The 22,425-nt window shown below is 47.3% G+C and overlaps 1 protein-coding gene across 1 annotated transcript; it reads right to left on the bottom strand.

Annotated features, from left to right (window-relative positions):
* Positions 1 to 2,214: 2,214 nt before the first annotated feature.
* LOC111156500 (heart and neural crest derivatives expressed 2) lies at positions 2,215 to 5,010 on the bottom strand. Its single transcript, XM_022517441.1, has 2 exons — positions 4,456 to 5,010; positions 2,215 to 3,083 (listed from the first exon to the last, which is right to left on the bottom strand). Exons 1-2 carry the CDS (start codon positions 5,008 to 5,010, stop codon positions 2,985 to 2,987), a joined length of 654 nt encoding a protein of 217 aa, XP_022373149.1. The 3' UTR covers positions 2,215 to 2,984.
* Between the last annotated feature and the right edge of the window lie 17,415 nt (positions 5,011 to 22,425).

The following is a 22,425-nucleotide window of genomic DNA, read 5'->3' as shown; positions in this document are numbered from 1 at the left end:
GGCAAGAGGTTGGAAACTTTTTTTTTTTTTTGAGCAAAGAAGAAAGGGAGTTAAAAGAGAAATAAATGTGTAGAAGAGGTAAGCATGGAAGCTCAGAAGAAATGCCAGCCCAGCACACCACTCACTTCCCAGGAGCCGACAACTTGTGGCAGGGATGTTGGGTGGCTGGGAATGTTCGGAAGGTTGGGAAGTCCCCCGTGACTGTAGAGATGCATAATCTGGGGTGTCTTGATCCTTAGGGTGTGCATCCAGTTAGGAGTCCGGCCCCCTGGAGTGTCAGGTCTGCTGGATGTCTGGCCAGTTGGGCTTTCACACAGGTTGGGACGATGAGATGGTTGAGGTCTCGGCCTGGTGCTGCTGGGCCAGAAGAAGTAGCTTCTTCTGGCGGACAGGCAGGAGAGAAGGCCGGCAGAGCCTGGCCCTGGCCAGACAAAGAGGACGAATTTCTGCAGCGTGGGTTTTAAAGCGTGTGTAGCCACAAGCCGCCCCAAAGCGATGTTGCAGCCAGGCTCTTCGGGATCTCCTCTGCTGGTGTCTAATAAACCAAAAAAGGGTTAGACCAGCAAGAGTGCATTAAGGCCCGGATGGTAAAGAAGACCAGCTACGGAGGGCAAGCCCAGGCCCACATGCGTGATGTGGGTTACTCCTCTTCAGTTCCTGGCTGAAAAACCTCACCACTGCCACCACCACTCTCTCTACTATTTCAGTAAACCGTTTTCTTCTACTGCTGGGATATGAAGTCTTTCTCCCGATGGGATTAAAGTAAAGATGCAAAAGGCCCTTGGAGGCAGGAAAGGGAGAGAGCCACTCGGTCCAACCGACAGGAATCCCAAGAGTAATAGAAAGTCAGGGCGCGCCTCCCTACGCCCCCCAGTGCTATAAACAAAGGCAAGTATCTGTAAACACAGCTCGTGCCCACCACGTCCGCCCAGCGCCGCCTGACCCGAGGGGAGAAAGTTCAGATCGCTTTGGCCTAGTTGTTCTAACCCCTCGCCCTCGCGTTGTCAGCTGCCCGCAGAAGAAACCCGCAGAGCCACTCGCCCGTCTCTCCCCCAGCGCTTGCGAATTTGCCCACTGCAGGCGGCAGGCTCAGTGTGGGCACCCCCGAGCCGTGGGAAGCCCTGGGGACCACTGGGACATCGGGGGGAAGGTCTGTGCCTGGAGTCGAGGTGCGAACATCACCCCGAGGATGGGTTCCAAGATGGAAACCCTCTGGCAAGCCTCCCTAACACCAGATTTATATACGTGGCGTTCCATGAAACAAACCGCTTTTTAATACATTTCACCTTTCTTCCCCACCCCCTCTACTCCATCGTTCCCCCTCCTCCCCACCCCCTCCCTGGCCTGCCGAGTCCTTTATGGCACTTCAGTTTCTCTGGTTCCTAGAGCAGAGATTCCGGCTCTAGCCAAGACTACGGGCAAAGGAGGCCTCCGGGACTTCCTTTCGGGATGTGCTGGGACTCGAGGAGACCAAACCTCAGGTGGGGTGAAGTCCCCAGCGGCTAGTAGCCTGGGAGGGAGCAGCTCGCTGGGCTGGCCTGGGGCCGGGAAGACTTCAGACACTGCACAGTTAATATTGAGTTCCCTGTAGCTCCTTGTAAATCTAACCCCCCCTTCACCCCCCTTTAAATCCTTGGTTGTGTTCGCGATTTCTTACTTGATGTAAAATTCCTTGTTACCTAATCATGGACTTTCCCCCAAAAGCTCTCCCCCCACTCCAAGGCCGGCACCGATGAGAATTCCCCTGATGGAGATTACAAACAAAAAAGTCCTCTTTTCCTCTTTTTTCTTTTTCTGGACAAAAGACCTACATTTGAATTAAAAACTATAGACTATTTCCTGCGGCTGCAATAACTCCTGGGATCTTCCTCAAGTCTCCTCCACCTAAAACACGTTCCCCAAACAAAAACCAAAGGCCCCCCACAGAATGACATCCGGTTGATTTCTGGAAAACAAGAACACCTTTCCACCTTTCTAGTGAACTGCCAAGCCCTTTCTCTGACCCAGGTCCTCCTAATACTGACTCCTGGGCCTACTGGGGTACTGGGGGTGGGGGGGTGAAGGGACAGGGGCAGGAAGAAGACAGAACTCTGATAGAACCCAGGTCCTTTAGCAGGATTTTCACCAAGAACACTTCCCTGCGGGGGCTGGAGCTCACGGTGAGGACTGATCCAAACTACTGACTCTTTCAAACAAAGTTAGAGGCAATCATGATAATTTAGTTTACTTCTGAATATTTTAAATATTATGAAAACAAGTATAACAGTTTTGTTTTCAAAACTCTTTTGAGGTATCAACCATTAAAAGATTGTTTTTTTTTTGTAAAAAAAAAACACACAGTGGTTTATTGAATACTTACAATGTTTACACCTTCAATATTAATTAAATTCCACTTAGTTTTAGAGGACGGAAGTGCACGAAACAAGTAGCTGTTGGAAACATCTTCGAATAGGGAACGACCACAGATGATAAGACAGCACTAGATATCGACCCCAATGGAAATGTTAGCGGCCCCGTTTTCTGCTTTGAAATAAAACTTTATAATCCCCAGGAATATTTATATCCAAAGGCCAAGTATTAAAGATACACTTCACATACACACTGTTGTCTGCTGTCTTTATCTGGAAGGGGTTGGGTAAGTGGGGAGGGGGCAACGCTGGTGCCTACGCAGCCGTGAGGGAACATTCACACACACAGAATCTACGAGACGACGGGATCCCTTACCACGCGGGAGTGTCCTCTTCATATTAAAATATGGAATGCTTTTCTTCAAATATCCACTTTTTTTTTTTGGAGGGGGAGGTGGGGAGCGGATGCCTCAAAGGGGGGCAAAGAGAGGGGAGGCAAATTGCACATAAATAAACCGGATGATTCCAAATGCAAGAAGTCCTCAGAGCGGAGCCTGGAGAGCTTGCCCGGAGTCCTGGGTCTGCTTCCGGCTCCTGGGCCCTGGCTCACTCGTGCTCTCCTCCTCCTCCTCCTCCTCACTGCTTGAGCTCCAGGGCCCAGACGTGCTGCGGCCAGCCCGTCCGGCCTTTGGTTTTCTTGTCGTTGCTGCTCACTGTGCTTTTCAAGATTTCATTCTGGGCAGAGGAGAGGCGAAAGGGAGAAAAGTGCAAAGAGAAATTCAGAAGGGAGACCTGGTTCCACGCCACCCCCTCACTTTTCCGGCGAGAAAAGGAGACAGTGAGAGAAGGAGAGCAAGAGATTAGAGGTGGGACGTTTTCAAGACCTAGCTTCTGTAGAAAAGCTATGAAGATTTGCGTAGCCCAAGCTACCGGCCGGCCAGGCCTCCCCGCGCCTGAAACGCTCAACTACCGGATAGTCAAGCTTATAAACAACCAGCCATTTCCAAGTCGTTTATGGAGGAGCTGGGGGCCTTTTCTCTGACTCCAGATGTAGGGGCGCAAGCGGGGGTGGGCGCTAAATCTGGTTTCCCTGTTTTCAATGGCAGTCCCAGGTTCGCGCTCTGGGGGAAATGGGGTTAAGTTCCCTCTGCCCTGGCCTGGGCTGGGGGCTATCGGCCCCCAACGCGGCCGTGCCTCTCCTCCGAGGCCTCTGAGATCCCTAGTTATTCGGAAGGTCAGTAGATTATGCACAGACTAAAGCGCCGCGAGCCCCAAAGAAGAAAAATGAGACAAATGGTATTATTTTCCAGGCCCTCCACGGCAACAGCCCTGCTCCGACCACCACCAACCTATGGGCACTTGGTAGGAACTTGAGATAACTAATTTTCAGTTATAGTTCCATGTTACTGTTAACAACAATAACAATGACCATATTAATATTTACTGTTTCTCTTAAAATGCTCATGCAAATAAAACAAGAAATACCCAGAAAGTTCACTAATCGGGGAAGTTACGGTTTAACCTCATGGCCAAAGAGAAACTGGAGGTGCATTCTGAAGTTAAAAATACTGATTTTATGTTTACCTTTACGTCTTCGGACCACTGTAGTAACAACCACAAAACTTTCTTAGAATCAGTGGTGGCCAGGTTCTCCAGAGAGGGATAGGGATCAATAGTGAAATAATTGCTAACTAGCGCTTCTGGGCGATTTATTTTAGAACCACCTGAGAGCAAGAGAGGACTGGAGGCCAAATGAAGGCTCTAAGAGACATAGAACACTTGGGCCAGGGCAATCAGAAGATCAGTGGGGACCCCGAAGTCCGAAAAGCTCGGCCGAAGTGCGGGTGGGAACAGCGATAACCCGGAGGGAAGATCAAGAGCGCGAAGCATCCCTCTTAACCTCCTCCTCCTGTAGCTGCTGACATCCTCCCCCATCTCCTCAGCTTCTTGGGGACACCATCCTTTCCAGAACCTGGTTCAAACAACCGTGGCTTAGGATGCAGCCAAAGAACGAGGGATGTCATTGCTCAGCCCAATTGGAAAGAGTCCGGTAGCACGGGTCCCACGAACCCCACACCCCTTCTGCCCCCTGCCCCTTGGTACTGACCAGCTCCTTCTTCCTTTTCTCTTCTTTCACATCTGTCTTCTTGATCTCCGCCTTGAAAGCCTCCGCTTCGCCATTCTGGTCGTCCTTGGCCAGCAGGTCCATGAGGTAGGCGATGTAGCTGGTGGCCAGGCGCAGCGTCTTGATCTTGGAGAGTTTGGTGTCGGCGGGCACGTTGGGGATACACTCGCGCAGTTCGGCGAAGGCGCTGTTGATGCTCTGAGTCCTGCGCCGCTCCTTGCGGTTAGCGGTGCCCCGGCGCTTCACCGGGCGCGGCCCCCCTAGGCCCGGGGGCCCGGCGCCCGGCGGCACCCCCCCGTAATGGGAGTGGTCCAGGCCGGCGGCGCCGCTGGCGTACTCGGGACTGTAGGACAGGGCCATGCTATAGTCGGGGGGCGACATCTCGGGGTGGCCGATGAGCCAGCCATGGAAGTAGGGGTTCTCCTCGTGGCTGCAGCGGCTGGCGGCGGCGGCAGCGGCGGCGGCAGCGGCAGCGGCGAACGGATAGCCCTCATGGTGCACCACCGGGTGGTGGGGGAAGCCCCCCACCAGACTCATATCGCCCTCCGCGCCCCTCCACGCGCCCCAGCGTGCGCGTAGCCCCGCCGCGCCCTCGGCCGGGGCCCTTGCTTCGGCGCTGGGCGACCTCCCCCACCCCCCACCCCCCAGCTCTCGGGCGCCCGGGCCGGCCCGGCAGCCGCAGAGGGGACTGCTGCAGCCCGGGCCGGGATCCCCCGCCTGGCCCGCGGGGCCCGCCTCAGCAGCACTTCGGCCGCCGGCTCCCCATAGGGCGCGGCGAGCTGGTCCCGGCACCGTGCGCCCCTGGCCGCCGCCGCCGCCGGCTCCCGCCTTGCTCCTCGGCCTGCGCGCCGGCTCCTGCTTCCCGGGCAGCTGCAGGGAGGCAGAATCCTCTGGTGCTCATGCAAAGGTGCCGGGGCTCCCGCGAGGCTGCTCTGCGGAGTCGCCGGGCTCCACCGCGGCCGCGATCCTGATACCGAAGCTAACTCGGGAGTCCCAGGACGAGTCCGAGCCGCGGTTGGGAGAGCCGGCCCGGCTCTGCAGGGAGGCGGCGGGGTCGACTGCTCACTGTGAAGCTACCTCCATGCGACCCTCCCCTTCCCGCCCCTTCCCCTCCCCCCCACCAGCCCGATCTGGGTTCTTGGGCGCTTATTGTTTTAATGAAATTTTTGGTTGTTGTTGTTTTGGTCCTTGAATGTGATTTTAGCAGCGAGTAACGTGTCCTCACTCCTCTCGGGCTCCCTCGGAGGGTTTTCAGAGAGGTCTCAGTGCATCCATTTTCTCAGATCCTTTCCTTCTTTCAGGGGAAGGATCTGGGGCCCTGCAGGCGCCTCGGGGCGCGAAGGCGGCGGCTCGGCTTCTTGGAGGGGTCTGCACGGTGGCCGAGGGAGCTCCCGGGTGGCAGCCGCGGCGGTTCTCCTGGGCTGGACGCCGTGAGGGGAGTAAGCGGATTTTCCCAGCAAGATCTCCATGTACAGCTACATCTTTAAGGCTGCTCGGGTTAATATATGTCGTCAGAGGCTCCTCACGCCAATCCCGGGGCGGCAGGGGCGGTGCCTCTTGCTCTCCGCAATAAAACTTTTTGATGTTCTCGTTGCTAATTGTCGAAGTCCTCTTCCAGGATTGGCTGCCCCTTCATAACCATGAGATAATTAAAACGAGGGGGGGCAGGGTTAAAAAAAAAACTTTTTTTTTTTTTTTATCAGCCAGAGGTTAATGCAAGTGTTTAGCAGATGCTTTACTATTAAATTATTTTTTCCCCCAAGTCTCAAATCTTGAAGAATCCCAAACCAGGTATAGTATCACTCCGTTTTCTTTTCTCTTTAAAAAAAAAAAAAAAAAAAAAAGGTGGCGCGGACGCAGATATCTCTTTTCGAAGTGTTTTTATAGGTATCCGAGGCAAGAAAGTAAGCAGGCAGCCTCGTGCCATTTTTGTGCCGTGGGGGGTGGGTAGCAAAGGCAGAGCTCGGCGGGGCCCCCGCAAAGGGGCTGCTGGGAGCCGGAGCTGTCTCCTGGCCCGGGCGGGCGGCGGGCGCAGCGCGGGGAAGGCTGCTGCTTTGACCTGGGCACAGGCTGGACATGCCCGTCTAGAGGTCTCTTTACTTACCCAGCACGTAATCCTGGCCGGGGCTGTCTGAGGTGGCTTCTGGTACCGTGGCCGCTTTTGAAGATCCTGGTTGAGACCCCCGGACCAACGGTCAAGCCGATTGTAAATACTCTTATTTCCATATTCTTCAGGGACAGCAGCCCCCGCGACGACCTTGGGCGATTTCAAAGCGCAGGCACCTCGATTCCCCGAATTTGTGGTGTGGCCGGTATCGGTGTTCTCCTGGTTTAACTAGCCTGTTTGGTAAGTAACTGAATATTTTTTACAGCGTGTTCAGAGCTTATTTTCCAGTTTTTATGAACAAACATATAAATATATCTCTGCATTCCTGCCTCTCCCATAAAAGCCGGCATCTGTGGAAAGCAGGTTTAGTTATCGGAGGGGAACCATTAAACGGCAGTTTAAGAGGCAGACCCGGAGGACGGCTTGTGGATGTTTAGACTGCTGGCCTTAGTGATCTTGAACGCATTATAACGGAAAATGGATCTCCATTTGTAAGTCACCGGGCCGCAGGGCACCGGGCCGTGGCGCCCAAGTGGCGTGAGCATTTTGAGAAAGCTGGAAGAGAGGTTGGGGCAAGGGATGGACAGTGGCAGGAGCTGGAATTTCCTCGGGGCTTGGTTGGGAGTCTCGAAGGGAGACTGATGAGTAGATGAGGAGTCGGCCTGACGGAGTCTGGTGTGGAAAAGAGTGTCAGCCAGGACCCTGCTAGCGGTAAATTAGAGGAAGCCCAGGGCAGAGACTACAGAAGATCCGGCGAGGTGTGCGGGTCTGGGACTCATCCCTGGCCCTGGCTGGGCTCACCCAGAGGATACCCTTGCCTTCACCTTGGGTATTGTCGTTTGGAAGCAGGCAGGGTCAGGCCCCAGGTCTCAAAGGGAGCCCCACCCGGCAAGGGAGACCTACCCCAGGGACTCCGTGAAGACAGTCCTTTCTCAGCCCTTGGGCGCTTTCTGCGGGGTCCAGAGTTGCGGTTGGAAGGCAAGGTCAGTGAGAATGGGGGGGGGGAGGGTTGTTGGGGGCACCCAACTCCTCTGCAGCAGGGTTCCAGAGCCGGCTCCACGGGCCACTACAGCCCTGAGCAGCAGCACTGAGAAATAGTTTTTAGGTTTGAGGTGGCTGGGTGGTAGGAGAGGGGAAAGAACTGAGAGGGGCTCGAAATAGGCTCGCAAACCCAGTGCAGGAGTCCATTCAGGGCCCATCTGTCCCCTAGGCAAGGGGTCAGTTTCCCTGCATGCCCGCAGCATAGCATCTTAAGGCAGAGAACAGGGTGTAGGGAGAAGCTGAAATTGTATTTGTTGGTAACGTGCCACTTGGGCATGGAACAAAATAGTGACCTAGAACTTTCAACCCCCAACTTGGATGGGTCTGCGATTTTAGCACGAGTGGAATGTTTTAGAGCCCTCGTTCTTCAAGGAAAGAATATGGTAGTGTGGTGGGGTTCTGTTTACATTTTCACCAGGGAGGCAACCCCTGAATGTGTAAATACTGGTAGTTCAATCCTCTGACATTTGATACTTAAAAAAGAAAAAAAAAGTCTGTTTATAAGAGCACATCTAGGCCTTGGAAGCAGGTAGACAAAGTTAAGCCGGTTGCACCCCAGCTGGAAACAGATAACAATTCAGGGGAAGTAGTTGGTAGGTTGCTTTCAGACCCAGAGGGGGTTTTGGGAATGGAAAGGAAGAAGACGCCAGGCAGAAGGCTGAGTGGGGGTCTGGGAGGCTGTGTCCACCAGAGGCGAGTGGCCTCAGTGTTGAGGCCATCAGAATTAGCCACTTTCCATCTTCCTCATGCTCTTTTAATTGAAACAAAAAATGGGCAAATCTCTTCATGGTTCCAGATTTCATGGCAAGTGATAAAGGAGATGGAGAACATGGAACAGAAAAAAGTCATAAAGATTCTAATCTGAACATCAGTCCTCACTGACGGTGTCATCATCAGTTAATCACTGCTGTGTGAGGTTCTAGGGCTTCGTACAGCTCAGAAAGTCAAGCCCTGAGACTACAGCCTTAGACAGGCAGCTTGGAGGCAGGCGACAAATGGGTGAACTCAGCTGTAGTTGGTGACCGGCAGAGACCAGACTGGCTGAAGGCCACTCTGAATGCACAGCCAAAGAAGTCCCCTTTTTTTCTGTCAATGTCCTCTTTTGTACATTTTGCTGCTGCAGGTCTAGTGGGATGCTGGGCTAGTCTTTGCTTTGGAAGGCTGGGAGGCAGATGCAGTCTCTGGTTTGCCCCCAGTTTAGATGGCCTGTGCCTTCTGGGGGTGTGTGTGTGGGGTGGGGTGGATGGTGAATGAGGGAAAAAGAAAACGGGGCAGATGAGTTTTCCACCTTCCTTGTCAGCCCAGGGACTGTCCTAGTGTGGACTCTGGTATGCTGCCCCCTAAGGAGACTTGGTCTGAGTATTCCAAGGGGCCACGCAGCTGAGATGATACAGGCTGTAGGCCACCCTGGGCGCCCGTAGGAAGGATCCTGGTGAGCGCATACTAACTTGCCTCTCCTTTTCCAATGCCCTCTCTCCAATGCTCTCATTCAATGTCCGGTCTTCACTGTAGTTGGTGGTATACCCACTGTAGGGCGCATGACCTCTGCCTCCAGCTAAAAAGACCTATCCGGGTTCAACAATTTATTTTGCACCCATGTCTCTTGGCTCTTTCCCTTCATTCCCACCCCTTCCTCTGGAAAAGACTCAAAGCGCATGGGAGAGGCTGAGCACTCCCTAGCAAACATTTTGGTCTTGTGAGATAGTCCTTTTAAAATCAATCTAGTTTAAACTAAATTTTTTTTTTAAAAACTTCAGTCTGTTTTTTAGGGAAAATACAGATCTTTTTGAGGTATTTATTATTACAAAGGCAAGGGCAGTTTGTATCTCGTGTTTTGCTCACAAGAACTCAAAATAAACTGGACCTGAAAAGAACCAGGCCGGAGGGCCATAAACACACATTTTATGTTTACGGGAATTATGGCTCAATTCCCTTCATCGTTTTTCAAGTCTCGTTTTACCTTATTTTCCTAACCAACTAAGTAGAAGTGACCGAACATTCCTGTACATATCTATAATGCTCTTACATAAGGTAAGCCTGAGAATGTTTGCTAAGAACTCCAGAGAGAACGTCAAACCCAGAAGGTGGCAGAAAAAGCAACGTGTTCCTGAAGGTGTAACCATAGCCCCCCACCTGCTCCAAGATAGGTGCTTCTTATGACACCTTGATAGCTTTGCATTTTGTCTGTCCTGGGGTGGGATTGAGTCATTTTATATGCTAGTCACTTGGTCCCAGAACTTTTTTTTTTTTTTTAAGATTTTATTTATCCGTTTGACAGAGATCACAAGTAGGCAGAGAGGCAGGCAGAGAGAGAGGAAGCAGGCTCCCTGCCGAGCAGAGAGCCCCATTGGGGCTCAATCCCAGAACCCTGAGACCATGACCTGAGCCGAAGGCAGAGGCTCTAACTCATTGAGCCACCCAGGCACCCCTGGTCCCAGAACTTTTAGGACATATAGAACAAGGCACATTGTCTGAGTGGCGGCAAGGATCTCCTTCAGACTCAAGGTCTGTAGTGCCTTCCTTTCTGGTTTGCCTTTTGGGGAATAGTTGTCCAGAGACAGGGCAAGTGACAGTGGTTCCAGAAATGTGGTGGTGCTCAAAGTACATACACTTCTATAAAGCAGACTCAAGTTTGGTTGAACATCTTATGTCTGTTTCAAAAATGAAGGACTGGAATAGTGGTCTTGGGCGCTGAGGAGGTTTTATTTGTTCTGAGCATTTTCCGTTTGCATTTTGTGATGGGGGTGGGGTATTTGGTGAGTGATCCCTCTTCCCCCCTCTTTCCCATCCAGAGCAGATCTGTGGAGATGGGGGCAGGGAGGGGCTGATCTAACTGCGTTGACTATAGAGGGGCTGATTGCTTATGACTCCATCAGTCCAGTTTTTTTTTTTTTCTTTTTCCCCAGTCCAGCTTTGATGAAGAAACACTTAAGTAGGGGGAGAAAATTGGGACTTGCTTGATGCCTCCCTCCCCACCCCATTTAGCCTTTCTCTCCCCTTTCTTTTCTCCCTGACCTTCCTTTTTTCCCTCTCTCCCTCCCCCCCCCCCTTCTAATTTGCCTTTGGGCAATGCTTGGATTTCTGAGGTTTCTGTTGTCATTGAACCTGAAACTGAAGAATAAGACTTAAGAAAGAATAAGAATAAGAAACTGAAGAATAAGATACTAGTTTATCTTTTAGTCTTTTAAGAAAAAAATGTATTTTTTTTTTTTAGAAATTGAGGTATAATTAACATATCACATTGCGCAAGTTTAAGATGCACAAAGTATAAGAACAATCTTAATATCTGGTACTACAAGCAGTGGAAATTTGCATTTTCTTCTAATAATCAATGACTGGATCTTCATATTAGCTGGCAGATGTGCTGTTGGTCTGGAGGGTTTTCATTGAAGAGGGAGAACGAGATACTCTGCCAAGTATCCAAGCCAGTCTGTAAAGCTAAAATACTTATTCAGACTAAAGAGAACAAAAGGTAATGTACATGAAAGGGCCACTCTAGAGATAGCAGGATGTGTACCTGGGAGATGTTATTAAGGTTGTTATAATGGTGTTTAGAAGTAAGGTAGGTCTGATCATTCCTACTTTCCAGTAAAATATAGATAGATCTTAGAGCAAAAGCGGCATGAGAAAATACATCTCACAGGATTTCTATTAACTACTTTGTTTGAAGCAAATTACATACACACTGACAACATTTTCTTCCAAACCAGAAAGAAAGCATTCAGCATTCTGATGAGGAAGTAATTGTAATTTTGCATACACGGTGCATGAGAAATAAGTAGTAGTTAACTTTGACTAGTCTGCAATACAGTGTGGGGTTCAGAATAAAATACAAAAGCAAATGACGACTTAAAATGTGAAACTTTGGACAAACCTTAAATTTAAGTGACTGAAGGTTTTGTTTGTGACTTGAGGCCCCTGTGAATTCCCAGTTCTAACTGCGGGGTTGCTCACATTCCTTGGAAGTCCTGTTCTGAAGCCTCCTTTGCAAATTCGTGTAGATTTTTTCCCTTTTTAAAAAGCCCTGGCAATTTCTTCCAAACCTTTTCTACTTTATTCTGGGGCCTTTGCTTCTAGACACAGGACTTGAGGCAGGATGGTTAGGTTTCAGGTTAACAAAAAGAAACCCTTTTATTGTCAATATTAATGGCAAACCTCGATTTTTACAAGGCTTAGGTTTAGCAGCATGAGTAGATCAAAAGCAGCTTGGTTTGATTTCTCAATATTCTCTGGAGCTTAGACAATTAGCTGCAATTTTGCTTCTAACGAAACAACACAAAAATGTTAGTTACAAAAATGTTAAAGTTCGCCTTTCAGCAAGAGTTTTACCTGTGTACAACATGTCAGATTCTAATAAATATGTCCACTGATCCTGAGTTGAGTTTTGGAGGAAACCTCCTTAAGAAAATGCGTGAGCAGAGTGTCTTCATTTGCAACGCCACAAGCCTGCTTCAGTGTGTGCATTCCACACTTGCCTTTCTGGCTGGGTAAGGATCCGGCAGACTGAGGTCCCCCCTGGTAATTTGGGTACACCGAGTCTCCAGTTAATGATAGATAATCAGCCTTTGGGTCATTCGGTCATTCTCTTATTACAAACCCCTCCTGCTCTCTCTGATCTCCTTTCAAACTAAATTTCACACAAACAAATAAAGCAAGACAGGGACAAGTTCTTTAAAAAAAAGAGGGAGAAATATTAGAAACTCCTGATACAGAACTCTAAACAAGGAAAGGCAAGCTAAAAGAGGATAGGAAAGAACATCTTATCAAAATGAACATGTTGTGTACAAAACATTAGAAGAAAAGGCTCTGGTTTCTGTTAAAGTGACAGAAAATTAAAATAAAAATAATTGCAGGCAAAGAAGTTATAATATAAACAGAGAAGGCAGGATGCTTGCTGGAAATGCGCAGCACAAGGAGGCTAATTTGTTGTTAGAGATTATATATCTGTACCATGATAGGAGAGGCGCTACTTTGTTCTATTTTCCAGAAAAGAATGGCTTTCTTTTTAGTACTTGTATGAGTGCCCACTTAAGTTAACACAGGCCAAAACCTCTAGGAACAAAAAATGGAATTGCATTCTGCTTGTGAAGCATCCAACTTCAAAAGAAGGAATTGGTTGCATACAGGGGGGAAAAAAGCAGAATTCCATTCAGAACACAGTTAGATGGTTCACTAAATCCGTATGACTGATGCTTTTTTGCTTTGCTGACAGAAGGTGCAGATCATTCTCAGGGAACTACAACTGAAACCAGTCCTCCCCTGCCCTCTGGGGGTCTTCCTTTTCCCAGCCTGCATCTGCTCCTGACTCCAGAAAGACAGACTTCAGATTGGCCAAGGTACATCTCTGAGCAGATCCCTCTAAGCAAAGCTCAGCACTGTGTGGCTCTCATTGTTCAGAACTCTGGTGAGAACATCCCCAGTGCCATGTTTCCACCTTGTCTTTGACAATCGCTTTTGGCTCAAGTCCAGGGCTCCGGAAGGGTCAAGGTCTAGCTGCTGGTGTCTGTCCCCAAGTCTTAAATTTTCAATCTTAAAAGAGATTGGAACTTTGGCTCAGGGCTTGATCAACCCATAGTTCTCCCAGTTAGAGGGGCAGTCAGGAGATGGCAGCAGGTGGTGAAAGTGTGACTCCCAGATTGTCCCCAGCTGTCTGTCATTCCTTGATTTGCCAGCAAAGCTGGCAAACAATCCATCTCTCTCTCTTCTTAAAGAATCCACACTTCTTTGTTTCTTCTAGGCCCAGTTTGACTGCCGCCTCCTCCAGGAAGCCTTTCCAGGTATTGCTTTTCTTCTCTCTGATAGACCTTCTTTCTCCCCCAAATCACGTCCTCTTTCTGGTATACCCCCTCATATTCTCTCTGATAGAGGCGGCACATACCTTTAACCTCTGGTGACTCTGGGTTCCTTGAGCCCCCAGATCAACCTACCCAGTAGGGGATTAGAGAGCTTGTGTAAAAGGCATGGCTTAGAGAAAACGGGTGAATTTCGCACACCCCAATTGCAACTGGATTGGTTTTCTTTATTTTGAAAGCGACTAGACCTAGTAGAGGAGGTGGAGGGCTCATTAGGAAACAGACCTTCATCTCCAAGCCCTCCGGAGAACCAGGGAAAACTTCCTCGGGATGGATCCCGCCGGCAATGGGTCAGCGTCAGCCGGCCTTGGCTCGGAGAATGGAAAACCCAGCCCGCGCCAGGCCTCTCCCGGTGACAACCTAAGCTCCGGAGTCAGAGCTGGGTAGGGCGAACTCTCGGGCACCAAATACTCGTGCCTGATCTCGGACAAGATCGGCCACGTCTCTAAGCCTTAGTTTCTTCGTCTGAACAATGGGTTAATGACACCAACCTCGAGGGTGTGTAGGAGAGATTAAATGAGATCAAGATGCACGCGAGAGCAAGACTCCTGACAGACAGGCTGCGTTCAATAAATATTTATGCATTTTCTCTTCCTGCCTCTTCCGTCCCCCACCCCCCTTACAGCCTGCTGGAGACCCAGCCTGACGGCGATGGCCCGGGTGGCCGCGGAGGGCACGCACCGCTTGCCTCAGTGCTCTGAGCCAAGCGCAACCGGGGCTCCGCGGGAGACCGCAAGGGCCTCAGGCCTCGCAGGACCTTGGGCGCCGGAGAGTGAGATGCGAGACTGCAGCGGTTCCCTGGGATGGTTTGGGAGCAAGGGGCGCGGCCAGAGCCGCCACCCCGGATTTAGGCCGCCAGCCCTCGGGCCATTGCGTTGGCTGCTGGCCGTCCCCTCCATCCTGGTTAAGTTATCCTTTTGATCCCCATCCCCCTCTTGGCGTCCGCAACCAAGGAGGCCGGTTCCCCGCAGCTCAGGTCGGGGGAGGTCACCGCTCCGGGGCGGGATGGACCCCCAGCTTCCCCAGCTGGTGTCCGAGGACTTTTCGCCCGAGGCGGGCCGGAAGGGGTTAACCGCGCCCTTTCCCGCCCCTTCGCCACCCCCCGCCCCCCACCCATTCCCGAGCCCTCTGCGGCAGGCGAAGGCCGCCGCTTCCCTCCTGAGGTCTCATTAGGGAAACCCTCACCGCTATTTTCAACATTTCCTCAATCAAGTGCCTTTAAATAGAGCTGCACAAACAAATTGGCGGCAAAAGCGTAGATCTTGTCACGATTGAGACCAATCCAATATTTCAGCCTTGTTTACTTTGCAATTACTGGTTGGCTTGTGGCAGCGGTGCCACCGGGGCAAATCTGCAGCCGCCCGCTTTCTCCTCTGCACCCTCCGCGGGTGGAGGAAGCGACCCGCAGAGCCACTGGCGGGAGGAAGCGGGGGGGGGGGGGGGCGGGCGGCTCTGGAGGAGGTGACGCGAGGGGGAGGCGGGCGGCGGAGCCCTTCCTAAACCCGCGTGCGAAGGGCGCGGGTGATGTTAAAGGAGAGGGATTTCTCAGGTTCCCTGGCGAGCCCCTGAGATGTGTGCAGTAATAATAAAATGTGCAATGCACATGCCGACCTCGATGTCCTGTCCGTATCCAGCTCCTTTTCTCCTCTCTTCTTTTCCCCTCACTTCTATCTCCATGACGTTTTTCTTCAGTGTTTGTTACCGGGGACAGGTCTCCCCTTCTTTCTCGCTGTTAAACTGCTAGCATGATTTGTTACGTTTTGCATAGCTTCTGCTTCTTGTTTGACTTTTTATACAAAGTCACTTTAAATCGGCCGCAGGAAGACTAAAGCTCCAAGCCCTTTGGATGGGCTCCTGCCGGAGAGTGCAGGCCCCCCTGCCCTCCCTCAGTTCTTGCGGGACGGCTCTTTTGTGTGAGCCTGCCGCTGGGTGCGTGGGGCCACCGCGCAGGCCAGCCGCGTTTGTGTCGGCAGAACAGTAGTGAACTCAAATCAGGTCCTAAGCCTTGTATTTCACAGACAATTAAATCTTGGCTGCTGTTTAACAATATTGTAATACTTACTCTGCTCTGTACTGAGGAGCACTTTTAAAGTCAAAAACAAATACATTTCAAAAAGAAAATATGATAATAAATCTCTTTTTATGGATTTTCTCTGCATAAGTGGAAACAACATGATTTAAATCCCCACGTCCTCAGCTCCCCCTCTCAGGCACAGCTGAGCAGATACAGTCTTTCAAAAGACATTCTTCATGCTTGGTTGGGGTGGGGTGGGGGGAGGCACCTGCATTTGTTAGAATCAGTTTAGTTTCTAAGATTTCACACCCCAGCCTAACTCCCATCCGCAAAAAGCAGCAAGGATTTTGGAATAATTAGGTCTAGGATGTGAACGTTATTTTCACACTGATTCAAGAAAGGTGAACACGACTTGGGTCATTATTTTACGATTTCATATTACCTTATAAATGATTACTCATTTTCCTCTCATGTTGACTTCAGGTTGAGGCAGAGAAATATTTTTGTGAGCCCCCCGGGGGGGGACATATTAAAATATACTTCTTTATTATTTAAAAATGTGTAAGATATGGATGGACCTATATTTGTATGCTGGTGGTCATAAAATAAATTCATAGCCGTTCTAGTCAATTAGCAATCTCTTTCAAGCTTTACGTTTTTTTCGGTTTATAATCCCACCTGGATTGTAGCTTCATTCTTCTGGATCGCATTCCTATTGTAACATTTTGGTGTTCAGTTTTATTTAAAGCAAACCTCAGAAATAATGGTTTCATAAAACTGTGCGATGTCAAAACCACAGCATAATATTTCAAGTTCATATGTCATGCACACTTATGTCTATCTCTCAAGAAATAGGAAGCAGTAGCTAGAAAGGGTACCATTTCATGAGAATTCTCTCTTCACCAAAAAAATTGGTCTGGCATATTATTCAATACACAAATTATAATATTACTTTCATGTGTGTTAATCTGTTTAGTATTAAAACTGCTAGTGTCTTAATCATTAACATGTTTTACCACACTGCTTTCAAATGGGTGATCTCAGATAATTACGAAGATTTTGATGTTAATCCCATGTTAAGTGAACAACTATGAAAATAACCTTAAAGCATTATTATTATTCTATAAATGCCAACAAACACAATTGTAGAGGGAACATGGTTACTTTTTATCTGGCATTATCCTATAAGGATATGGCTACATTCATTTCTCTTAAAATCTGAGCAGTTTTCAACTACTTTTTTAACAGGATTTTTTTTCCACACAGCATTTTGCAGTATCTATAAACCACAACAACTTTGTACTGACAGATACTTATTTTTTCAACATTGTTATTCATCAGCTTCTTTGCAAACTCACAAAAATAGAATAATATACAAAAATATCAAAATATAGAGAACAATTATTAGGTTCTACATATTTATTTAGGTAAGCCAATGTTATTAAAATTAAAAACATGTGTTTGGCAAATAAATGTTTCTTTAATAATTCTTTTTTGGATGCACAGTTATTATTTTTTAAACCAACTCAGATTCTCAAGTACTGATTTTTTTCACTCTAAACAGGCATTGCATTGTTTTAAACAGTAGCTCCTGGAACAATACTACTCTTAGTGTTTTAGACTTCCAAACAATTGGAATTGGATAAATGCTTTCAGCTGGGAGCACTTTCTTAATACCTTTGTAGGTAATAGGATTCCCTGTTTGTGTGGGGGTGACAAATGGACAGTGCAGTGGACAGACTGCTTACCCTTTACAGAATCTACCAGAAAATGAAGTTTTTCTATGAGATTGCTTGTGGTCCATCTAAAAGAAATTCTGGGGGTACCTGGGTGGCTCAGTGGGTTAAGCCTCTGCCTTTGAACCAGGTCATGATCTCAGGTCCTGGGATGGAGCCCCGCATTGCGCTCTCTGCTCAGCAGGGAGCCTGCTTCCCCTTCCCTCTGCCTGACTCTCTGCCTACTTATGATCTGATCTCTCTCTCTCTCTGTCAAATAAATAATAAAATCTTAAAAAAAATAAATAAAAGAAGTTCTGTTCAAATGTGAAATCAGGGAAAATGAGCAAGTGCTTTTCCTAACTATAGTTATGAAGTGATGACTGGAAGAGGGGGATGAAAAATAGAAGACAGAAGGAATGTAGAAACATAAAATCTGAAAAAGACAATTTCCTTAGGTAAGATCTGGCTCTTGGTCTACAAATGGGAGAGTGATGAATTGGATCCATATAACCAAAGATATTGTTTTTGTTTTCTTAAATTCAGTGATTTTTTAAAAATAGATTTTTCACTGGGTGAAGAAGCCCAATCAAAGAAAAATATGTAAATTCTTATATATGGGAAAATGCTGGCTTCCATGATATTTAAATATTGGTTTAAAATATAAGGACCTTTAATCCATTGTACCATGGTTCTTTCTAAATGAATAGATTTAAACACAATGTATATTAAATTAGTACACAATATATATTAATACAATGTATATTAAATTAATACAATAAAAAAAAAGAACCTTGAGTTAAATGAATACATGGCAAAAAGCATCCAACTTTTTCAAACTGGTGAAATATATCCATAGGATAATTTACATACACTCCAACATGCTGAGAAAAAATTTAAAAAGCAACTTTTTTCAGGAATAAAACATGGAACTTTGTTATTATTCTGGGATAAATAAATAAAGAAACTGCCTTCTTACATTCTTAGTAATTCTTTTCGTTTTTCCAAACATTGTTAAGCTCTATGCATCTTTTGCTATTCAAGTAAAGATGATGTCAGCAATAATATTACAGAATCTAATTAAGTGACTATTTTTGCTTTGTTACAAATAGAGATTGTATATGGCCTGTTGAAGTACTTAGCTGTTTGAATGCTGAATTTTTCTTTTTTTGGATAGACTGTATTTAATGAAGTGTTCATGAAGATAAATACGATGGCTCATCAAAGGTAAAACAGTCATGGGAACAAAGCAGTATTTGAGTCTGTGAGGTGTGGGCTACACTTTGTAAGCTGTAGTGCTTTTAAATCAGGACCTAGGTATTTGTAATGAGGATATGTGGGAAGGAAACCTCAAGGGTCCTTAACATACACAAACAAGAGCATACAATCCCGTAGAGGAACTTGCCCTCAGAAGGACATTGCCCTTCCCCCCCCACATCCCCAGCCCCCCCCCCCGCCATATTTCCACTTGCTATAAATTTACTATAAGTCACAGAGGGGCTCCTGGATGGCTCAGTCAGTTAAGCACCTGCCTTCAGCTCAGGTCAAGATTCCAGGGTCCAGGTTCCAGCCCCTCTTGGGCTCTCTGCTCAGAGGGGAGTCTGCTTCTTCCTCTCCCTCTCCCCTCCCCCACTGCTCCTGCTCCCTCTGGCTTGTCATGCTTGCTCTCTCTCTCTCTTTCAAGTAAATAAATAAATAAAATCTTTAAAAAAGGTCACGGAATCAAGTGCGCCTGCAACCCAGTGGGCTTTTCTCTCCTTAAATACTCTAATATCACACGGTATTAATAGAGCTACATTAATGATTGAAAAGTTCACTCAGCTGTTCCTCTGTTTGGTTCTCATTGTTAACTGTCTGAATATGAGAAACAACTGCATCAAGCATTGAATTTTTCTCATTGTTTCCAGTGCTAGTTCAGGTTACAATCTCAGATACATTTGACTAAATCGTGAGCCGTGTACATTTTATTGGGTTATTGTTTAAGCTCTGCTTTGTGTTGGAAAGACTCTAACGCCGTTTTTTTTTTTTTTTCAATAACTGGTAAGAAAAAATTTAAAAAATCTATAAAAATAATTCCTGTAAATCTAATTGTAATTTATTTTGACGCTTATTACCAGATCAATGATGTGTTCTGGCAAATCTTTGATCCCAAGATGAAACAAAGTCACATTTGAAATGAGACAAATTTTTAAAATTGATTTTGAGTGTGTTATGTTATTAAGAAATCGTCATCATAATACATGGAAATAAAGCTACGACTACGCATGTAAACTAGCATAACATCGATATTGAGAGCGAGTCTCTGGAGTCAGAGGCAGAGTTCTGGAGCACGTGCACAGACTACAGCACGTAGCAGCAAGTGATCTGGAGAAAATCGCTCTTCTCTGCATCAGTTACCACGTCTACAGAAGGTGGATAGTAAGTGAAGACTTACAGTATCCTGAGGAACACTTTTTTTTTTAAGATTTTATTTATTTATTTGACAGAGATCACCAGTAGGCAGAGAGGCAGGCAGGGGGTGGGGAGGGGGGAAGCAGGCTCCCTGCTGAGCAGAGAGCCCGAAGCGATGTGGGGCTCCATCCCAGGACCCTGAGATCATGACCTGAGCCGAAGGCAGAGGCTTAACCCACTGAGACACCCAGGTGCCCCATGAGGAACATTTTTTGAGACGATTCTCACAAGGCTCTTGCTTGAGGGTCCGGCATAGAGTAAAAATTTAATAGGAGCTCCACAGCATAAAAAGTGGCGTGCCGCAGTTACCTTCCTGACAGCCACTAAGTGTGGGGATGTTGACAGCCCACAGATTTCATGGAGTTGGGTATGAGAAGCCTACACTGGCCTCCAGACCTCAGTGTTGACAGGGTAAAGGCAATGGCTTCTGTCTGTCTTTAGAGGCTCCAGAAAGGAATATGGAGATGGTCCTAGTGATAGCAACCTTCCAGATTGGCAGTGGAAATCTAGTTTCATGCCGTTTTCCCCACGTGTAGTGTGGTCTGTTGTGCCTGATGCTACGGTCTAAATGGAGGAAAAAGACACATTAAAGAAATGAAATACATTACGGCAATGGTCCCTCCCAGTGTTTTAATTGTGCACTCCAACAGTAAGACATTTTAGGTACATATTTATTGGCAAATTATAATCTGCACTACTTTCCTGATATGATGCATACATTATAAGCCCATGCAAAAAATGAACTAAAAAAGGGCAAGGGAAGGAAGACTTAAGCAATAGGTGTAAATAGTTTCAGATGAGACAAATTCGGTTATCATCAGCAGCGGATGCAAAGCCACCTTTTTAAATGGTCTTGGTCATTTAAAAATGTTTTTTAATGGCTTACTGCCTGATTTGTGTTGTCATCGTTTCTGCCTTGCTTGGTGGCTGACTAAAGCTCTTTAGTAGGACAGTGACTGTTTATGCCCATATTTGAATGATCTTCTTTAAAAAAATATTTTATTTATTTATTTGACACACACACACACACACACACACACACACACACACACACAGCGAGAGAGGGAACACAAGCAGGGGGAGTGGGAGAGGGAGAAGCAGGCTTCCTGCTGAGCAGGGAGCCTAAAGTGGGGCTTGATCCCAGGACCCTGGAATCATGACCTGAGTCAAAGGCAGACGCTTAATGACTGAGCCACCCAGGGGGCCCTTGAATGATCTTTAATCTAAGGTTCATTGTAGGGCTTTTTATAAAGCCCCCTGTCCATTTGGTGAAGGTTAGTTTAGTTAGAACTCGATTACATCATCTGCTTCCACTGAACTGAGCCAGAGAATCCATAATGAATCTCAGTCCACGTGAGCTCGTGCGAGGGCTACTGTCAACCCCTCCCACAGCTGAGATGTCCTCCTTCCCTAAGGATACCATGCGTGTCTCGGGCAACTTGACTAGAACCAAGCAAGGGTGTTGGTGAACTTATTTCTGGTTGTTTACATAAAAACAAATATAAAGAGGATTTCTGGGTCACCTGGGTGGCTCAGGCGGTTAAGCGTCTGTCTGGGGCTGGGGTGGTCTTTGGGTCCTGGGATCAAACCCCAGGTTGGGCTTCCTGCTCAGTGGGGGGCCTTCTTCTCCCTCTCTCTGTGTCCCTCCCACCCTCGTTTTGTGCTCTCTCTCTCTCTCACTCTATCTCAAATAAATAAATAAATATTTTTAAAAAAGAGAATTTCTTTGTCTTCTTGGACCACATTGGTGCCACTGTCCCAGACTCAGACATAATTAGGGTTCCTGGCATTTCTCTTCCTTGAGGTTCTACAGCAGAATGAATGAGACCTTTAGGCGCACTGGACTTTGTTTTCTATAATTTGTCTTACTCTGTTCATGTAGCTCTTCACTGTTTATGAATCACTTCCACATATTTCTGTCATTTACATTTAGCATTTCTGTAGGAGTGGCAAAGCAGGTCTGATTCTGTTCAACCTATCGATGGAAGAGATGAATCATCAGTGGCCTTGGCTGGAGAGGTGAAAGAGCTGTCCCAGTTCACACAGTTGGTAGGACTTGTTTTCTGAAAGCAATATCCTGCTGTTGCTCATACATCATTTTTAAAAAAAGATTTTATTCATTTATTTGAGAAAGAGAGTCAGGAGAGCATGAGCAGGGGGGGGAGGGGAGGGAGAGAGAGAGGCAGGGACTCTGCTGAGCAGGGAGCCCAACCTGGGGCTTGATCCCAGGACCCTGAGATCATGACCTGAGCTGAAGTCGGATGCTTAACAGACTGAGCCACCCAGGTGCCCATTGTTTCATCATCTTAACCAACTTTAAACTGTATTCATATTTGTCTGAACTGAGGCGAGAGGGAGCTACGAAACCGAACAGAAGAACTGGTTCTAGGTGGTGCTGGGAAGGGATTAAGAGGAAGCAGGCATAGTAGGACACACAAGGATCAAATGGAATTATGTGGAGGAAAGCAATTAGCATTTATTGAGCACTTACTTTACCCTGTGCTCTTTACATACACTGTTCCTTTAATATGCTTCTTAAAAGGGGTAGGTTTTTTCATGTAAGGACATTGAAGTTCAGAGGTGTTAAAGTAATTTGTCTCAAGTGCACAGCTTTTAAGTTGTGGGGTTGAAACCAAAGAGAGCCGACATTAAAAATATATACATTTTCAGTATCCAGGTAATGTTAAATGAACAAAACACATTAAACTTGAAAGCCTTGCAAGCAGTTTTCTTTTTTTAATTTTATTTATTTATTTATATTTTATTTTATTT

The sequence above is a fragment of the Enhydra lutris genome, unplaced genomic scaffold (genome assembly GCF_002288905.1).
Source record: "Enhydra lutris kenyoni isolate GAN:26980312 unplaced genomic scaffold, ASM228890v2 scaffoldscaffold3, whole genome shotgun sequence".
NCBI classification, from domain to species: Eukaryota; Metazoa; Chordata; class Mammalia; order Carnivora; family Mustelidae; genus Enhydra; species Enhydra lutris.
Note: the sequence above shows the minus strand (reverse complement) of the source record. Positions and strands in the feature narration are given on the sequence as shown.

Bases quoted from the DNA above. Each gene is read 5' to 3' on its own strand.
- LOC111156500 (XM_022517441.1), bottom strand. From the start codon at position 5,010: ATGAGTCTGGTGGGGGGCTTCCCCCACCACCCGGTGGTGCACCATGAG. The intron at 3,084-4,455 runs GTCAGTACCAAG...TCCTCTGCCCAG, and splicing joins AGAAAAGGAAGAAGGAGCTG to AATGAAATCTTGAAAAGCAC.